Raw genomic sequence first — 15,195 nt, 5'->3', positions numbered from 1 at the left:
GCTCCTCCATATGCTAGTCATAGAGGCATAATACCTACTACGTACATGATTGAGCGATATTTCTTCTGGCCAGCTATGTGGAAGGACACAGAGGCATATGTACGTGCATGTATCGCTTGCCAAAAGGGAAAATTTGATAGGCAAAAGGCACCAAGATTGCTTTAGCCATTGCCTATTTTCACACAACCATTTAAAAGTATTACAATGGATTTCGTTATGGACTTGCCATGAACCCAACAAGGTAATGATGATATTTGGACAATTGTGGACAAGTTTAGCAAGCAAGCTTACTTCTTGCCGGTCAACAAGACTAGCTAAGCTGAGCATATGGTTTAAATATATCTTGCAAAAGTTTTCAAGCATCATGGAAGGCCGAAGTCCATTGTGGGGGATAGAGATCCCAGGACTACAAGTCTCTTTTGGCGGATATTATTTGATAATATGGGCACTAAATTGGACTTCTCATCAGCTTATTACCCTCAAATGAATGGGCAAAGTGAGGCTGCAAATTCAGTCGTGTTGGATCTCTTAAAATGTTGTGGCAAATCAAAGGCTTCTTGGAAGAAGTACCTACCGTTTGTGGAATTTGCATACATCAACATGGTGCATGCATCTACGGAAAAGGCTCCATTTGAGATTGTTTATAGCAAGGTGGTTTTGCCACCCATCCTTTGCACAGAGAATGAGATATTTGTAGCCGATGAGTATGTAAGAGACTTGGATATTACCTTTTCTCAGGTGCAGACAACCATTGCGAGGTCACAAAAAGGCTGCTGACAAGCATAGAAGGCAATTTAATGTCAAAGAGAATGATTGGGTATTGGTGAGATTTGAGAAAGCAAGGCTTGCAAAGTGGCCTGGTAAAGAGAATGCATACCCAGGTTGGCATTGCCTAGTCATTGGCATATACACAATGCTTTTCATGTGAGTTTCCTTTGCAAATATGTAGGGCTAGAGTCCAGTGAATTGGTCTTGAGAATCCAGTAGAAGTGGATGAGCTTGAGGAGATTTTGCGGCTAGAACAGATTGTGTATCACAAGGAACGCAAGCTTTCTATAGGCAAAGTTGTTAGGTGTTACCTTGTGAAGCTAAAGAACAATCTTCCCATTGATGCTAAATAGGTAGATGAAGAGTTCTTTAGAGATTGTGCACACTTGCTTTAGACATACTTGGATTGTGGATAACTGTTTAGAAGCCGGGGGGTTTGTCACCATTTGGCCACCCAACTGGTCCACCCGTGCTTTCTCATTATGTATATACATTGGACTGGCATCCATGGCAGTTACATATGCCGGGGATTGATGCCACTCATGTGATACTGTGCACTTGGCTTTCCGTTGGGACTTGTGCCTGTGAGTAGATGGTCGGAAATGCCTTGATGATTGTTGTTCTATTGGGTCTGGTACCTCGTGCACATTCCTGGAACTTGTCTATGTTGGTATAGTCTCATGAACGGGGATTGCCCATACGAATGCTGCATTGCATAGTATCTTTATGTGCCTGCCCACAATTGAATTTACATGTTGTTTTTATGCTTGCTTGACCAATGTGTAGTTCTGAGTAAGGGGACATCCGCCCGTAACCGTATGTGAAACTGTCTGTTAACATGGCTATGTGGCATGTGACAGGTGGTAAGTATTGGTTAAAGCCTAGTCATAGTTGCACCCGGTTCGCGCACCGCCGCCTCCATTCGGCTCGATACACTACGGTACGATCCGGTACGGTATAGTGCGATCCGGATTTGAACTGACTGTTTTTTTTTTGGCTGTTTTTTTTTCTACCCGTTTTATGTCCATTTTGTTCGCTATTTTTTTGGCCGTTTATGGCCATTTGGAGAGCCGTTTGATGGGCGTTTTTGGGGCTCTTGCTTGCTTGCCTTGAGGCTTGGCAAGTTGGCCCTTTGGTTGCCAACTTGCCTTTGCTTGAGGCTTGACTATTGAGCCTTGAGCCTCTAGGCTCTCCCTATTATCTATATAATAGGCCCTCCCCCAGGGCCCAACCCCATCCTCACAAGTTCTCATTGCTCAACCCTCCTCTCACAAGTGCTCATTGATCAAGTCTATTCTCTCCCTTGAGTCCCCTCTAGGCTCTCTCCCTCTTTCTCAAGGGCCAAGGCTCAAGCCTCTCCCTCTTTCTCAACTTTCAAGCCTTTAGGCTCTCCCTCTTGAGTCTCGAGGCTTCCTCAAGTCTCCCCATCTTCCTCAAGCCTCTCCCTCCCTCTCCCTCTCTCTCCCTCTTCCTCAAGCCTCTCCCTACCTCTCCCTTTCCTTCTCCTGGGACCCTTCTCTCCTGAAAAGCACGAAGCATTTACTCTGCATGCCATTACCCATGAGAAGAACGAGGAGAAGTCGGGGGCATGGAAGTGGACTTGCAAGTATTGTGGCAAGGCCTACACTAGTAGTGCCACTAGGCTTCTTGCACATCTCTTCAAGATGGGGGGGCAAATTGCACCTTGCAAGATGATCCCTCAAGACATTTCCGATGGCATTGTGAAGAAGTACTCCTTGCTTGGCAAAGCAAGTGATAGTGGAAGAGTCCCCCCCCCCCCCCCCCCTCCCCCCCCCCCTCCCCCCCCGGCCATTGCTGCTGCTCAAGACGAAGTCATCCCGCCGGCAAGGGATACATCCTCTTCATCATTCTCCGCCTTCACCAACTCCAACCCCTCATCAAAGAGACCAAGTGAGTTTGAGGTTCCACACAAGAGGCAAGCCACACTTGGAGGCTCCATTGGAGCAAATGTGGCCTCTCTCTTGGGTCTGAGCAAAGCAACAAGACGCAAATGTGGAGATTGCACGCACGGTCATTGAGTGCAATCTCGTATTTCGTGTCCTCAAAACTCATCAATGGCAAAGGATGGTGAGGGCCATTGGTGAAGTAGAACCATGCCATGGCCCTTGGCATGGTATCACCTACAACGACATGCGCACGAAGGCACGTAATGAAGAAAAGGAGAGAATCAACAAGACCCTCGAGCCCGTCCAAGTGGGATGAGTGAAGTATGGGTGTTCCATCCTCTCCGACGGATGGACCACTAGAAAGAAGAGGGGCATTTTCAACATTCTGGTATCTTGCCTCTTGGCACGTACTTCTTGCGGGCCGTGGATGCTGGAAAGGCGGGGAAGAAAACCTCGGGTGAGGTCATCTATCACCACATCCAACAAGCCATAATCGAGGTGAGATACAATTTTAATTTTTGAGTTTGAAGCTTGAAAGTTCAGCCTTTGCCTTTTACTCAACTTTCAAGTCTTATTTATTTTCCTTTTTCATGCATCCATCGTCCTTGTAGGTTGGCCCCAAAAATGTGGTTCAAGTGGTTACGGACAATGCGTCCAATTGCCGCAAGATGGGCCGCTTGCTTGAGGAGGAGTTTAAGTCCATAGTATGGACTCCTTGTGGCTCATTGCCTTGACTTGCTTATGGAGGACAAAGGCAAGTTAGAGTGGGTGAAGAGTGTGGTGACACAAGCCACTCAAATTGTCACTTGTTTCAGTCAAAAAGTCAAGGCCGCCATCACAGCGACTTGGAGATGAAGAAGCCATCCTCGACGCGCTTTGCCTACATGTGGCTTCTTCTAGAGCACCTTTATGATGTCATGCCTAAGCTCCAAGTAACAGTGGTTTCACCGGAGTGGCAGAAATGGATATAAGGTGAGATATCTTCGTGTGTCGATGAGGCAAGAGCCATTCAACGGCTATGCTTGAGAGGAGTTCTGGCACCAGGTCTGCGCCCTAGTCATTGCGGTTACTCCCTTGTATAGGGTTTTACGCATGACAGACATGGAGGGGGCTACTATGGGGCTCCTCACTCACTTTATGAGAGAGGCCATTGCCGAGATTACCCACATCACAGTCCTCGATGAGCTTGATCCAGAGTATATGCTACCAAGGTAAATAAGATTCAAGAATAAGTAATAAACTAAAATAGAATGTTGAATCTAAATACTTGTTCTTTCGTTTTTCTCATATAACTTATAAGATATTCTTCCCTTTATTTTAAAATTCACAGTGATCCCCTTGAGGCTACTCCTTGACCGATGCTATCTTGGCACTCGTGGAGAAGAGATGGAAGTGGATGAAGAGGCCTATCCATGGCCTTGCTGCTTTGTTGCATCCTGCCTACAAGGCACTCCTACTTTTCATTGATCAAGAGTTGCTTTCAGCTAGGGATGCTTTCTTACCGAAAGCATTACCCAATGATGAGAATGAGCAATTTCAGTTCTTACAGGAGCTCATCAACTATAATGATCAGAGGGGTCCTGCATTCGCCAATGTGGTATGTTGGAGGAGGGATTCTATGGTGAAGCCTCTCTTTTGGTGGGAGTCATTTGCTTACCAACAACCTCACCTACAAAGAGTGGCTTTGAGGATTGTAGCACAGGTAACCACTAACCACTTGGCACCAAGTTACTAAATTATGTGTAGATACTAGAATCCTAAACATTGTTTATTTTTATTGTGGATTAGGATTGCTCTTCGGGTGCATGTGAGAGGAACTGGAGTTCCTACTCACTTATACACACGAAGTTACGCAATCAATTGAGCACGAGACAGTTAGAGCGGCTGGTCTATTGCCGCAATAACTTGCGCATGGTGCGTGTAATGCACGATATGAGTCAAGCTAGACATGTATATTGTTATGCTAATATGTAACATGTTAGACTTACATAACTTTCATTTTCTATGCAACTTGCAAGTAGCAACATTCTAAATTTTTATGTTTTGGGTTAGTTGTAAGTTGTAAGTTGTAAGTTGTAACTTCTCTAAGTTTTGTATCTATATTTATATTTTTAAGTATTTTTTAATGGACTGTACCTCCACCGTATTTTTATTTTCAAAATTTAGTAGTGTGTTCCGAGACCATATTTGAACGTACCGTACTGAATCAAACTTTTCGTACCTGACAACTATGAACCTAGCCTTAGGCACTAGCATTAGATTTATAAGTGAGTGTGTACACACTTCATTAAGTTTGGGGCGACCAAAACTCACTTATAAATTATGACCAGCCCTGTGTTCACACACACTGATGTCCTCAGGTGGACAAAGCTCAATGCTCACCGCCTAGACCTTATCCCCTTTGTTCAAAGAGAGCAACCAGCCATGTGTCCATCCCAACTTGCACCACAAGTCACTTGTCCTCTCTGCCTGACACCCAAGGTGGACATCTCATCATCTCTCTCTTCTCTCTCTCTAGAAGTAGGTGCCTCCCTTCATAGGTCCTTTGGTTGTATTATCTGCACTTTCTCCTTTCCAACTCCATACCCAAGCTTGCTAATGTGTTTTCCAAGCTTCCAAGAGTGTTTCTAAGTGGTATTCACTCTCCTACACACTCCCAATGACTAAAATTTAGCAAAACAGCTCTTATATTTGCTGTAATTTCTGGTCTTTTGGCTGAAAATCCTAATTTCAGCTTTCCCTTCTCAAGTTGAACCATAGTTGATCCTCTTGAAGACTTTTGTCGCGAATTGAAGGTTTCAACACTTCAAACGCTTCCATCTCGAAGACTTCTGTTGTCATCGACTTTACTTGCAATTGGTAAGCTTTAATGCTTAATTATGGAAGCAAGTAGCAAGAGGGAGGAGTACGACTCCATGTTTGTATACCTTATGTAATGTTCTCTTGTCCTACGTGCTCTCTTGCATATTGTTACTACCATGTGTTGGTGGAACAATAGAGAGCAGATGGTAGGGAACATGGGCACTTGAGGGGGTAGTGTGAGTTGCAAATCTTCACCGACAACCATATTTTTTGCAATATTGTATTCATATGCATTGGTATGGAAATCTAGTTAGAAATGCCCATGACACTATATATTTGATTCTTCCAAGATCAATGAACATTTTTTGAGGGAGGAGCCGGCCGTTCTTGCTCATTGTGCGTCTCTTGTCAATTCAGCAAAGTACATCTTGTATTGTGCTTGTTGTCCATTAAATCTTGGTGTATTTAAGTGTATGGATTAGCATTGTGTTCAACCAAGCATTTCACACCGATTGGTGGAATCATAGTTTGGCATTCAATTTAGTATCTTATATTTTCGAGAGCTTTGCCATGTCAAGCATTGATCAAACATGGGACTTAGACAGCTAGAATCAAATCTTCAATTATTGTTTGGTTGAGGGACAAATAGTCTAGAGCATCTGATCAGAGATCTAGAGCCATCATCTAGTGGTTTGTGACTAGGGTACAATAGTTGTGCTTAACAATCATTCTAAAGTTTTATCTTTAATACAAGGACTAGAGTGGGATACTCCTATGTTGTAACTCTCGGCTGATCATTCTATCTCTATTTACACTTGTATTACATGTGTGGTCTCAGAATTGGTTTCACAATCCAACCTTGCTTAAGCTAGAATTGCTCGGAAATTGTTGGAGAGGGCAAACTAGGTATATCGTAAAGGTGAGCTCACGGTTGAGCTCCACTAGGGGAATACATGGAGGCTCTAAAGTTGGGAACCATTGCTAGTTTGACTTTAGAGCTTAGGGCTGCCCAAATTTGTTCTTTCTTGGCACTCCATCTGTGTTGATTGCATGACTAGGGATATAGCCCTTAGTATCAGGAGAGGACACATGAGTTTGGGGAGAGTAAAATTATGGTTATTTAGCCTAGGATACCTGCAAAATTTTCTTTTTTGGAATCCTGTGTGTGTGTTTTGACTGCGTTTCAGGGATAGAGCCCTCTGAATGAGGAGTCAACAAAACGGATTAGGGGGATTATTTTTTTTTGGGTTTCCTTACCAGCTTGTCATCATGGATGCAACAACAATGATGGACGCTGTCTCCTGCATGTTAGATGAGTGGATGCCAGTGATATGATAGGAGGTATCTTAGTTGGTTGGCAAGCCAACAAGGGCATCACTCTTTATAAAAAAGAAGACTGATTATTACTACAAAATCTCATACAAACACGCAGTAAAGCGCCAAAGAAACAAGTGCTACCAACCGCACTCAAAGGCAAAATTAATGCCAAAAAACAAAACCTGTACAAAATCTCAAGGAGGGAGATAAGAGATGCGGGACATAAACCACTGTGGAGGAATATACTTCCACCATGGAGATTGCAATACCACCCTGCAAGTGGAAGAAAATCTGGTGATGACTCCAAGTCTCCAAGACATAGTTGCATTCCGTACTCGTACCATCCGTTCGGTACTTTCAATACGTACCGTACTGATACCATGCTTTTTGTACTTGTACTTAAAGGAGTTGCCATTCTATTTTCATGTAATGTATCAAACCACCATCTAGGCACTTGTGTGGACTCTTGAATGGCTGTTCATTCCTCATTCATTGCATACTCGACAACAGCTTAATCTATAGGCTGATCTGTGGGCTATAAATCAGGCTGAAGCTCAGCCAAAGGGGGCAGCTGTTGACTGAACTCCAGCACCTTGTTGAGCATTTGAACGCTCCACATATGGTTGACCCAAGTTGTACAAGGGAAGGAGTGTACCAAAGAGATTCTGTGGGCATACATTTTGTTGTTTTTTGCATGAAAGCATGGGCTGAACTGAGTTCTCCACTAATACCTCATCTCTACTCACCAAAATCCCCTTCATAGCTAGATGGTAGAGTCTATACGTCTTTCTTTCCGAACTGTATCCCACAAAAATGCATTTGACCAGCCATGGAAAGAAAGTGTCTAAAGCATGTAAAAACCTCTTTTCTTCAATGGATACACCCAAGCATGTCTAGAGTAGTCATCAATGAAAGCCAAAAAATAGAAGTAATCCTTGATAGATGTCTCTTATTGTTCCATCTTTTTGGACAGCACTTATTGTTCCATCTTTCAAGAATGATGCCTATTGCACCTTGCCTAAACATGCACCCCTGACATGCTTGTTTGACGGGGGCCTCAAGCTGTGGCAACTCTGACATTATTTCTTGCCTATAAAGGTGCAACAAACTGCCAAAATTCAAACCACCCAATGACCTGTAAAATGGGTCGGCTAGGTGTATCACAACGGGACACCGCAGGACGGGGTGCCAGCCAAAATGTGGGAAAGCATTCCATGGCTGTCCTTGGCTGCAGGTTGTGGACTATGAGCCTTCTCAGTAGGGATTTTCTCTGAATTGCCGGATCAATGTCACCTTAACTTGGGCTCTGAGATCATGTTATTTCAAGAGCAGTTACATATATTTTTGCAAAAGGATAAAGTGATTTATCTAAATAAAAGATGGCCCTTCAATTGGATCTGGAAATGTGTTCAAAGAAAAGTAATTGCAATGGTGCCACATTTTGTGTAATGGATTATCTAGTAAAGGGCCATGAATGTGGTTGACATAACTCTAAACCCTTGCATATGCTTATGTGCAGCTTGGAGCTCTGGATCTTCTTGGAGTGCAGTAATGGATTCTCTTTCACAAGCTTCACAATCATCTCAGCATTTGGTATTTTCACAATGAGGCGTATGCTAGTTGGGGTCCTTTAAAAAATATCCTTAGCTGGTGTATACCTCGCATGCATTTGCTTGACCTTGTGCGCCAGTTTGTAGTGGCTGGGCTGTACTTTAATGTATAATTGTGTCAGTATTATTCATACCAGATAGTTATTTATGATGCCAATATTCCTTTTTTCAAGCAGTTTGGAACTCTTGGCACGATTTGTTTATAAGGCATAGGCATAGCTTTGGTTTTATTCTCAACAACAAACCATCTGGTGACCAACTGTTAGGAAAGACCATAAGAAAATTATGAGCCCGAAACTCAAGAGATGGCTGCACAGATTAAGAGCCAACAGCAAAGGAAAAGTGGTGGATTGCTACACGCATAGATGGTAAGAAGGGTCTCGGTGATTACATAAGGTACACAACCTGAGATTGAGAATTAATCTGCTCTTCGTTGATGGGTGAGGACACAGAAAATTCATTGCCATCATTAATGGTCCACACTAGCTTATGCACATGGGAAGAACTAAGAAAATGTACACATCCTGCTCTGTGCTTCGACCGTATCTCTATTACAAGCAGGTTTCATATTTATGTGTGATGTTTTACCATTAAAACATACATATTTACATACACATGCGCATGCACATAATTACATAGATACATACAAACATATATACATATATAACACATACATACATACATGTATGTGTGTGTGTGCGTGCACATATATATACATAATAAATGTGTGCGCGTGTACACGCACACAGACACACGTGTGTGTGTGTGTAGATACATATGTAGCTATATGCATACATACATGCATATGAATATATATGTATGTATGTGTGTATGTATACCAACACACACACACACATCTACATATATGTGTGTGTGTATATATATCCACATATCAAAATAATAAAACAAATAAATAAACAAGTGAATTCTCACACACACACATAAAAACATAGATACATACACACATCTACACATGCATGTGTAAGTACACACACACACACACACACACACACACACACACATATTCATATATACATACATATATGTATGTATATATATAGCTCACGCATATATGCATACATATCTACACATACATATGTATGTGAGCGTGCGCGCGCGCACACACACGCACACATATTTCGTAATTCGTAAGGTATGGCACCTTATAGCTTTACGGTAACAAGTCATTATGTTATTATTTTGGGTTCTTCATTCTCTCTTTCTCTTGGAAGTACCATAGTGGGGTGTTAAACACATGGGCTTTATCCTTTCAGTTTCTTATGACCATTGGGGGTACCTCCACCATTAGCGTCTTTCCCAATACTTTTGAAATATATATATGTGTGTGTGTGTGTGTGTGTGTGTGTACATTATATATGTGTGTGTGTGCGCGCGCGCATGTGTGCGTACATACATATATATGTCTAGATTTGTATGTATGTATATATATAGCTCGTATATATATGCATACATACATATATGTATATGTATATGTACTAATATAATAATGAATATATATAGCTCGTATATATATGCATACATACATATATGTATATGTATGTATATGTAGTAATATAATAGTAATATATTATTTTCAAAGATGGTCGATGTATGGCACAACCCAAACTACAAAACCATGTAGTGGTCGAGTTCTCTCTCAGTTTGGAAAGTTGGTTTTATATTTTGATCTCAAGTGAATCCTCAGCTTGCACCTTGCAACTCATCAAGTCAGTCTCATCAATTCGGAGAATAGGAAATCTATTCCTAATTGTTGACATGTTTAAATCCTTGTAGTCCACATATGCAAAAAGTGTCATTCTTGATCAAGAGTATGAGTGATGGGAAGGGTGAGTAGCTAGGAGTGACCCATCCCATATCTGTAAGCTCTTGTGCTTACTTTGCCACTTTATCCTTTTTTTAACCTTTGACAACCTATGAGGTGACTATTGAGATGCTTGGTATGTGGCTCAAGCTCTATCGCATGATCCATCTCTCTTGGGTGGCAAGCACTTCGGCATTTGAAACACATCTTGTCCTTGATCAAGAGTATGGGTGATGAGAAGGGTGATTGGCTAGGAGTGACCCATCCATATCCATAAGCTCTTGTACTTGCTATGTCACTTTATCCTTTTTTGCCTTTGAACCTATGAGGTGGCTATTGACAAGCCTGGTATGTGACTCAAGCTCTTTCCCATGATACACCTCCCTCTTTGGTGGCAAGCACCCCGGCAATGTAATCTCTTCATTACCATGCATAAAACTTTTATCCATGCTGTAAATTTATCGTAAAAAGCCAAGAGTTGCTAACTAATCACATTCAAATACAATGTCAATGGGACTCATATCCAATACAAGCAAATTAACCTTGCAAAGGTGATCTTTTATGAGTAGCATACCCATATCCTTGCATACCAACGTGCAATCCGTTTCTGTCCCATTAGCCGCTTGAACTTCATGCCATGAGGGTAAAGTTACGGATTGTAATTTGAGATTGCACATAGACTTTGTGTTGATGAAACTATTTGTACTCTCGCTATCCACCAAAATATGTCATCCTTTCATTTATGCATGCCTTAAGCCTCAATGTACTTATATCCTTACAATCGGCATAGGTATCACTAGAAATATTGCGTAAAGTGGTCATCTTATCATCACAAGCACACAGAAGTAATGGTAATCCATCATGATAGTCATCTTTCCTAATCTTTGATCATTCGGATCAAAGGGAAATTCACTCATTCTCTACATCATCCATATCATTGTCATCCTCAAAGCAATCCTCGTACTCATCCACACTCTCTTTTGTGCATTCATTGCAAGATACGATGAGGATGATGCTTAGTGTCTCATCTTCATGGCTGTATTGATCTTTGTTTCATTTTATTATCACACTTGAAGTACAATCCTTTACTCTTCAAGTCCTTGATATGATCTTCACCTATAACCTTGTTAAATATGTGATTTCCTCTTCTATCTCTTACATACATGATAGGAAACGTAGGAGGATTGGGATGAGGCGCAATACCACTTGAGGATTAAACCATAGGTGAGATACCAAAATTAGCATTTACCTCTTGTCTTGTTTCGCTTACTCATATATTGTCTCCTAAACCTCCGTGCAAGTAGCATGGCTTCTTTGATGGTGTTGGGTCTTTGAGTAGCAGACTCATCCACAATAGATTCCTCCCAACCTAGGCATTTGTCTTTATCAAGGTTTCTTTCTTGCATTGAAGAATTTTGTTTGCATCATCGCTTTTTGTATAGACATTGTGGACATGTGGCCGAGCATGATGCATAGATTATGGAGGCAAGTCATTTTCATGCTTAAAAGTATGATTATGATCAACATGATGTAAACTGGCTTGAGAAGTGTTTGATACATTTATATGCCTTGTACCCACAGAAAGGTACATGAACTTATGTTTCCGTAGCTTGAGGTTTGCTTGGTGTATAAGCATGCATTGTTAGTCCACCATAGACCTCTTTGCCTTTGTCTCACGCTTGCTTCAAGTTAGAAAACTTTGAAATTTTGTCCTCTTTCCATGTTGCCTTGCTAAGGAAAAGTTAGATGAAGAATCTTCTTCATCTTTGTAGAGTTAGATACCAAATATCAACTCCACTTTGACTTGGTCAACGCTGTATATCACTCCATTTTGCTTCTATGGAAAATCAACCTTGTAAAATGAATCGCCAAAAAAAACTTCAAATCGGGTGCTCCTTGGCTTGACGTAAAGCTTATACATGCACTTTAAGATATGCACACACCTTGAATCAAACACAAGCTGTTTTTTATTGAATCATGTTTTTCCATGCAATAAAGTTTTGGCAATTGGAGGATCAAACAGAAATGGAATCGGGCTTTGCTATAGCTTGATTTGTAGCTCTTGGATAGCTTTATTAAGCTATGTAAATATCTCTCAATCAATATCTAGGATTTCACATTCAATTAGGATTTAGTACTTTTTGTAGAAAGTGTTAGCGATCTTGGATCACATGTATTGGAAGTCCATCATGATATTGAAATTGTCAGATCCATCATGATATTGAAATTGTCAGATAACAACAGATTGTTTGATTACTCAAACCATTTGCGATCCCAGAGCCAAATTGAACGGTTGGAGGGCTAGAAATGTTCTATGATGTTGAAATCGTCAGATCTTGGATCACAGAGTTCTCTGCTAAAGAAAACATTGCTAATCCTAATCCTAGTCAAGATCAATAAAATTTCTCACACAAAAATATAGTCGTGTAGAGTTTGCTCAAAAAGAAGGTATAAATCTACTCCAAACTAGACCTCAAGCTATGGAAGCTTGGTGAGCAAGAAGAAGCTTGGGGTCTAGGAAAAATCAAGAAAACATAGTAATGTCTTAAAATTTTAAAAACATTTGGAAAAAATAGAATTAATTCAAAGCTTTGATACATCCAAAACAAATTGGAACGCTCATTTACTAGAGTTTGTCATTGCACTCAATGGAGTTGGCTCAAGTGGGAAAAGCCACCATAGCCAAGATTAGGGTCAAAGCCTAATCGTCCTTTCACGTTACACTTAAAAGTGTCCAAGGGCATGGTTAGCCTACTTCCTAGCCTTTGGTTCCTTTCACATACACTTAATCCCTTGGCCTTAGGCCCAAAATAGACATGAGACTCTTAACTTTGTTATGTGTACACACACGTGTATATATACATAGGTAGATACACATACATATACATATACATAAACACACACATATACATATATAAATACATTTATGTATATGTATATGTATATGTAAAAGGGAGTTACACTCAATAGAGATGCAGTACACACATCTTAGCACTCATCACCATGGATCCTTGATCCATAACTTTAGGAGAAGATTGTATACTAGAAGATATCAGAAAGGTACAAAAGTTGTCCTATAAGTGACTTATATAGTCACTTACTCTTAGAACTATTCACACATGCGCTATCATAAACCCAAGTCTTATGTTCCAAATCATGTGCCTAGGCTCTCATCCTACATGTGTACATGCAATACATCCAAGTACATAATTATTTATGTTACAACCATTCTCTCGTACAATAGCTTCGTCCTTGAAATCGAAGGGTGGTCGTGCGTACAAAGCCAAAATTGGTCCACAACATATGGAGTTGTAGACCATAGAAGGTATCCACCAACGATCCGTGATACCATATAATAAACCAAGTTTTTCCATGATAAAATGGGGAACCATGAGTGTCAATGCACAAATAACACCAACATCATAAGGACCTCGTAGTAGCCTCCTCAATTAAATGAAAATTACATGGACCAACTTCGCAGTTATAAAACATGATACCTCTTAGGTCGTAAAGATGGTGTAGCCATGCATCCTCAATCATCACACAATCTCCTAGGTCAAATGAAAGCCCAAGAACCAATGATCCATATTCGCACGTGCATAACCACATATATTGGAGGAAGCTTCATGCAACGATCCACCAAGATGATGGTTCAAATGGCCGCCTAGATAAAAGGGAACTCCATGAAGATCACCATCCAATGTTGATGTCTCACAGTCATGAGAATCATAATAGCATCCGTAAAAAGGCCACCACCAAAATATCTTGGATCTAAGGGAAAGCTTATATGTCCATCCTTGGTCTCACCAAGTAACCATAAGTACGTACATGGCCTACCTGGTGATTAAGAACCATGCATCCCAAATGACGTGCTTTATCCAAACATGAATGACTCAACTCCATAGACAAAAGGGTCATGATGACATCCACAAAGGACAAATGAACATCTCATAGGTAGAATCATACATAATCATAAGCAAACCAACATCATCACTATATATATCATCCCTTGAATGATCCAAGGCATGAGTCATTCATCAATGTCTCTCTAGACAAGATTTACATGTGTATAACCAACATCATTAGGATGAATAATCATCTCATTTATAGCATCCCAAATATATGTAGATGTGAATGTCTCATAGATCGAGTCTATGGTGTCAAGACAACATCCACTATGAACAAACACAAATGCCTCATAGATATGATATTTGACCTCGTAAGAGCATCTATGGACATTGAAACTAAATGTCTCTAAATATGAATCATGCCAAGGTATAAGTAAGGTCAAATCATCCACATAATAAACATCTTGCAAATCACCCAAGGCATGCTCCTTTTCACATAGAACCACATAGGCATGATTATAGCATATAATTGCTTGAAATGTGCATCTAATGTGTCACCATCATCATCAACATTGCATGAATTCCCGGTTTGAATACGATCATCAAAATCTAAAAAAATCCTCTCTAAAATCAGTACAAGAATGATCCACTAGTGTAGAGGTGTAATCGGAGCTTAAGATGAAATCCAGATTGTTGCATTGATGTGTGTAAGGCTTCTTCTCATCTTGTTGTCCTGAAATTACACCAAGTCTCTTGTCCGCCTTCAACTCCCATATTGTGTACATAAAGGTGTACATAATTATAAGCCACACATTGACCAAATGCAAGACTGAATGGATATCCTTCTTTGCTCTTTGTAAAGACACTATAATCCAAAATTGTGCGCATGATAACCCTTCCACGTCTACTCAAATCAAGAGGTAAACCAAGAGAAGGCACAAACAATTCATATACACTGATTCTTTTCATCTTGGTTTCACTTCTAGTGTTCTCATAAGAGTGTCTTCTAATAAAAGATATGGATTGAAATAAACTTCTTGTAGATTTCCCAATAAAGAATAAGGTTGGCTTGTGGAAGAGTCCCACCAACACCAAGATCTCATCGAGGACAATGTCATCAT

At 40.7% G+C, this 15,195-nt stretch overlaps 1 protein-coding gene and 1 pseudogene across 1 annotated transcript in view; both read left to right on the top strand.

The window, feature by feature from the left end:
* Positions 1 to 8,674, top strand: part of SMC5 (structural maintenance of chromosomes 5) — a 72,296-nt gene extending 63,622 nt beyond the window's left edge. The window contains exon 20 of the mRNA XM_086775984.1: positions 8,314 to 8,674. Within this exon, the coding sequence (XP_086632110.1) occupies positions 8,314 to 8,402 (89 nt within the window). The 3' untranslated portion in view covers positions 8,403 to 8,674. The remainder of the gene's footprint in view (positions 1 to 8,313) is intronic.
* Positions 3,560 to 7,376, top strand: LOC147617736 (uncharacterized; annotated as a pseudogene).
* Positions 8,675 to 15,195: the final 6,521 nt, after the last annotated feature.

The sequence above is a fragment of the Cibotium barometz genome, chromosome 36 (genome assembly GCF_041138505.1).
Source record: "Cibotium barometz isolate CiBa-2024 chromosome 36, ASM4113850v1, whole genome shotgun sequence".
Taxonomy (NCBI): domain Eukaryota; kingdom Viridiplantae; phylum Streptophyta; class Polypodiopsida; order Cyatheales; family Cibotiaceae; genus Cibotium; species Cibotium barometz.
Note: the sequence above shows the minus strand (reverse complement) of the source record. Positions and strands in the feature narration are given on the sequence as shown.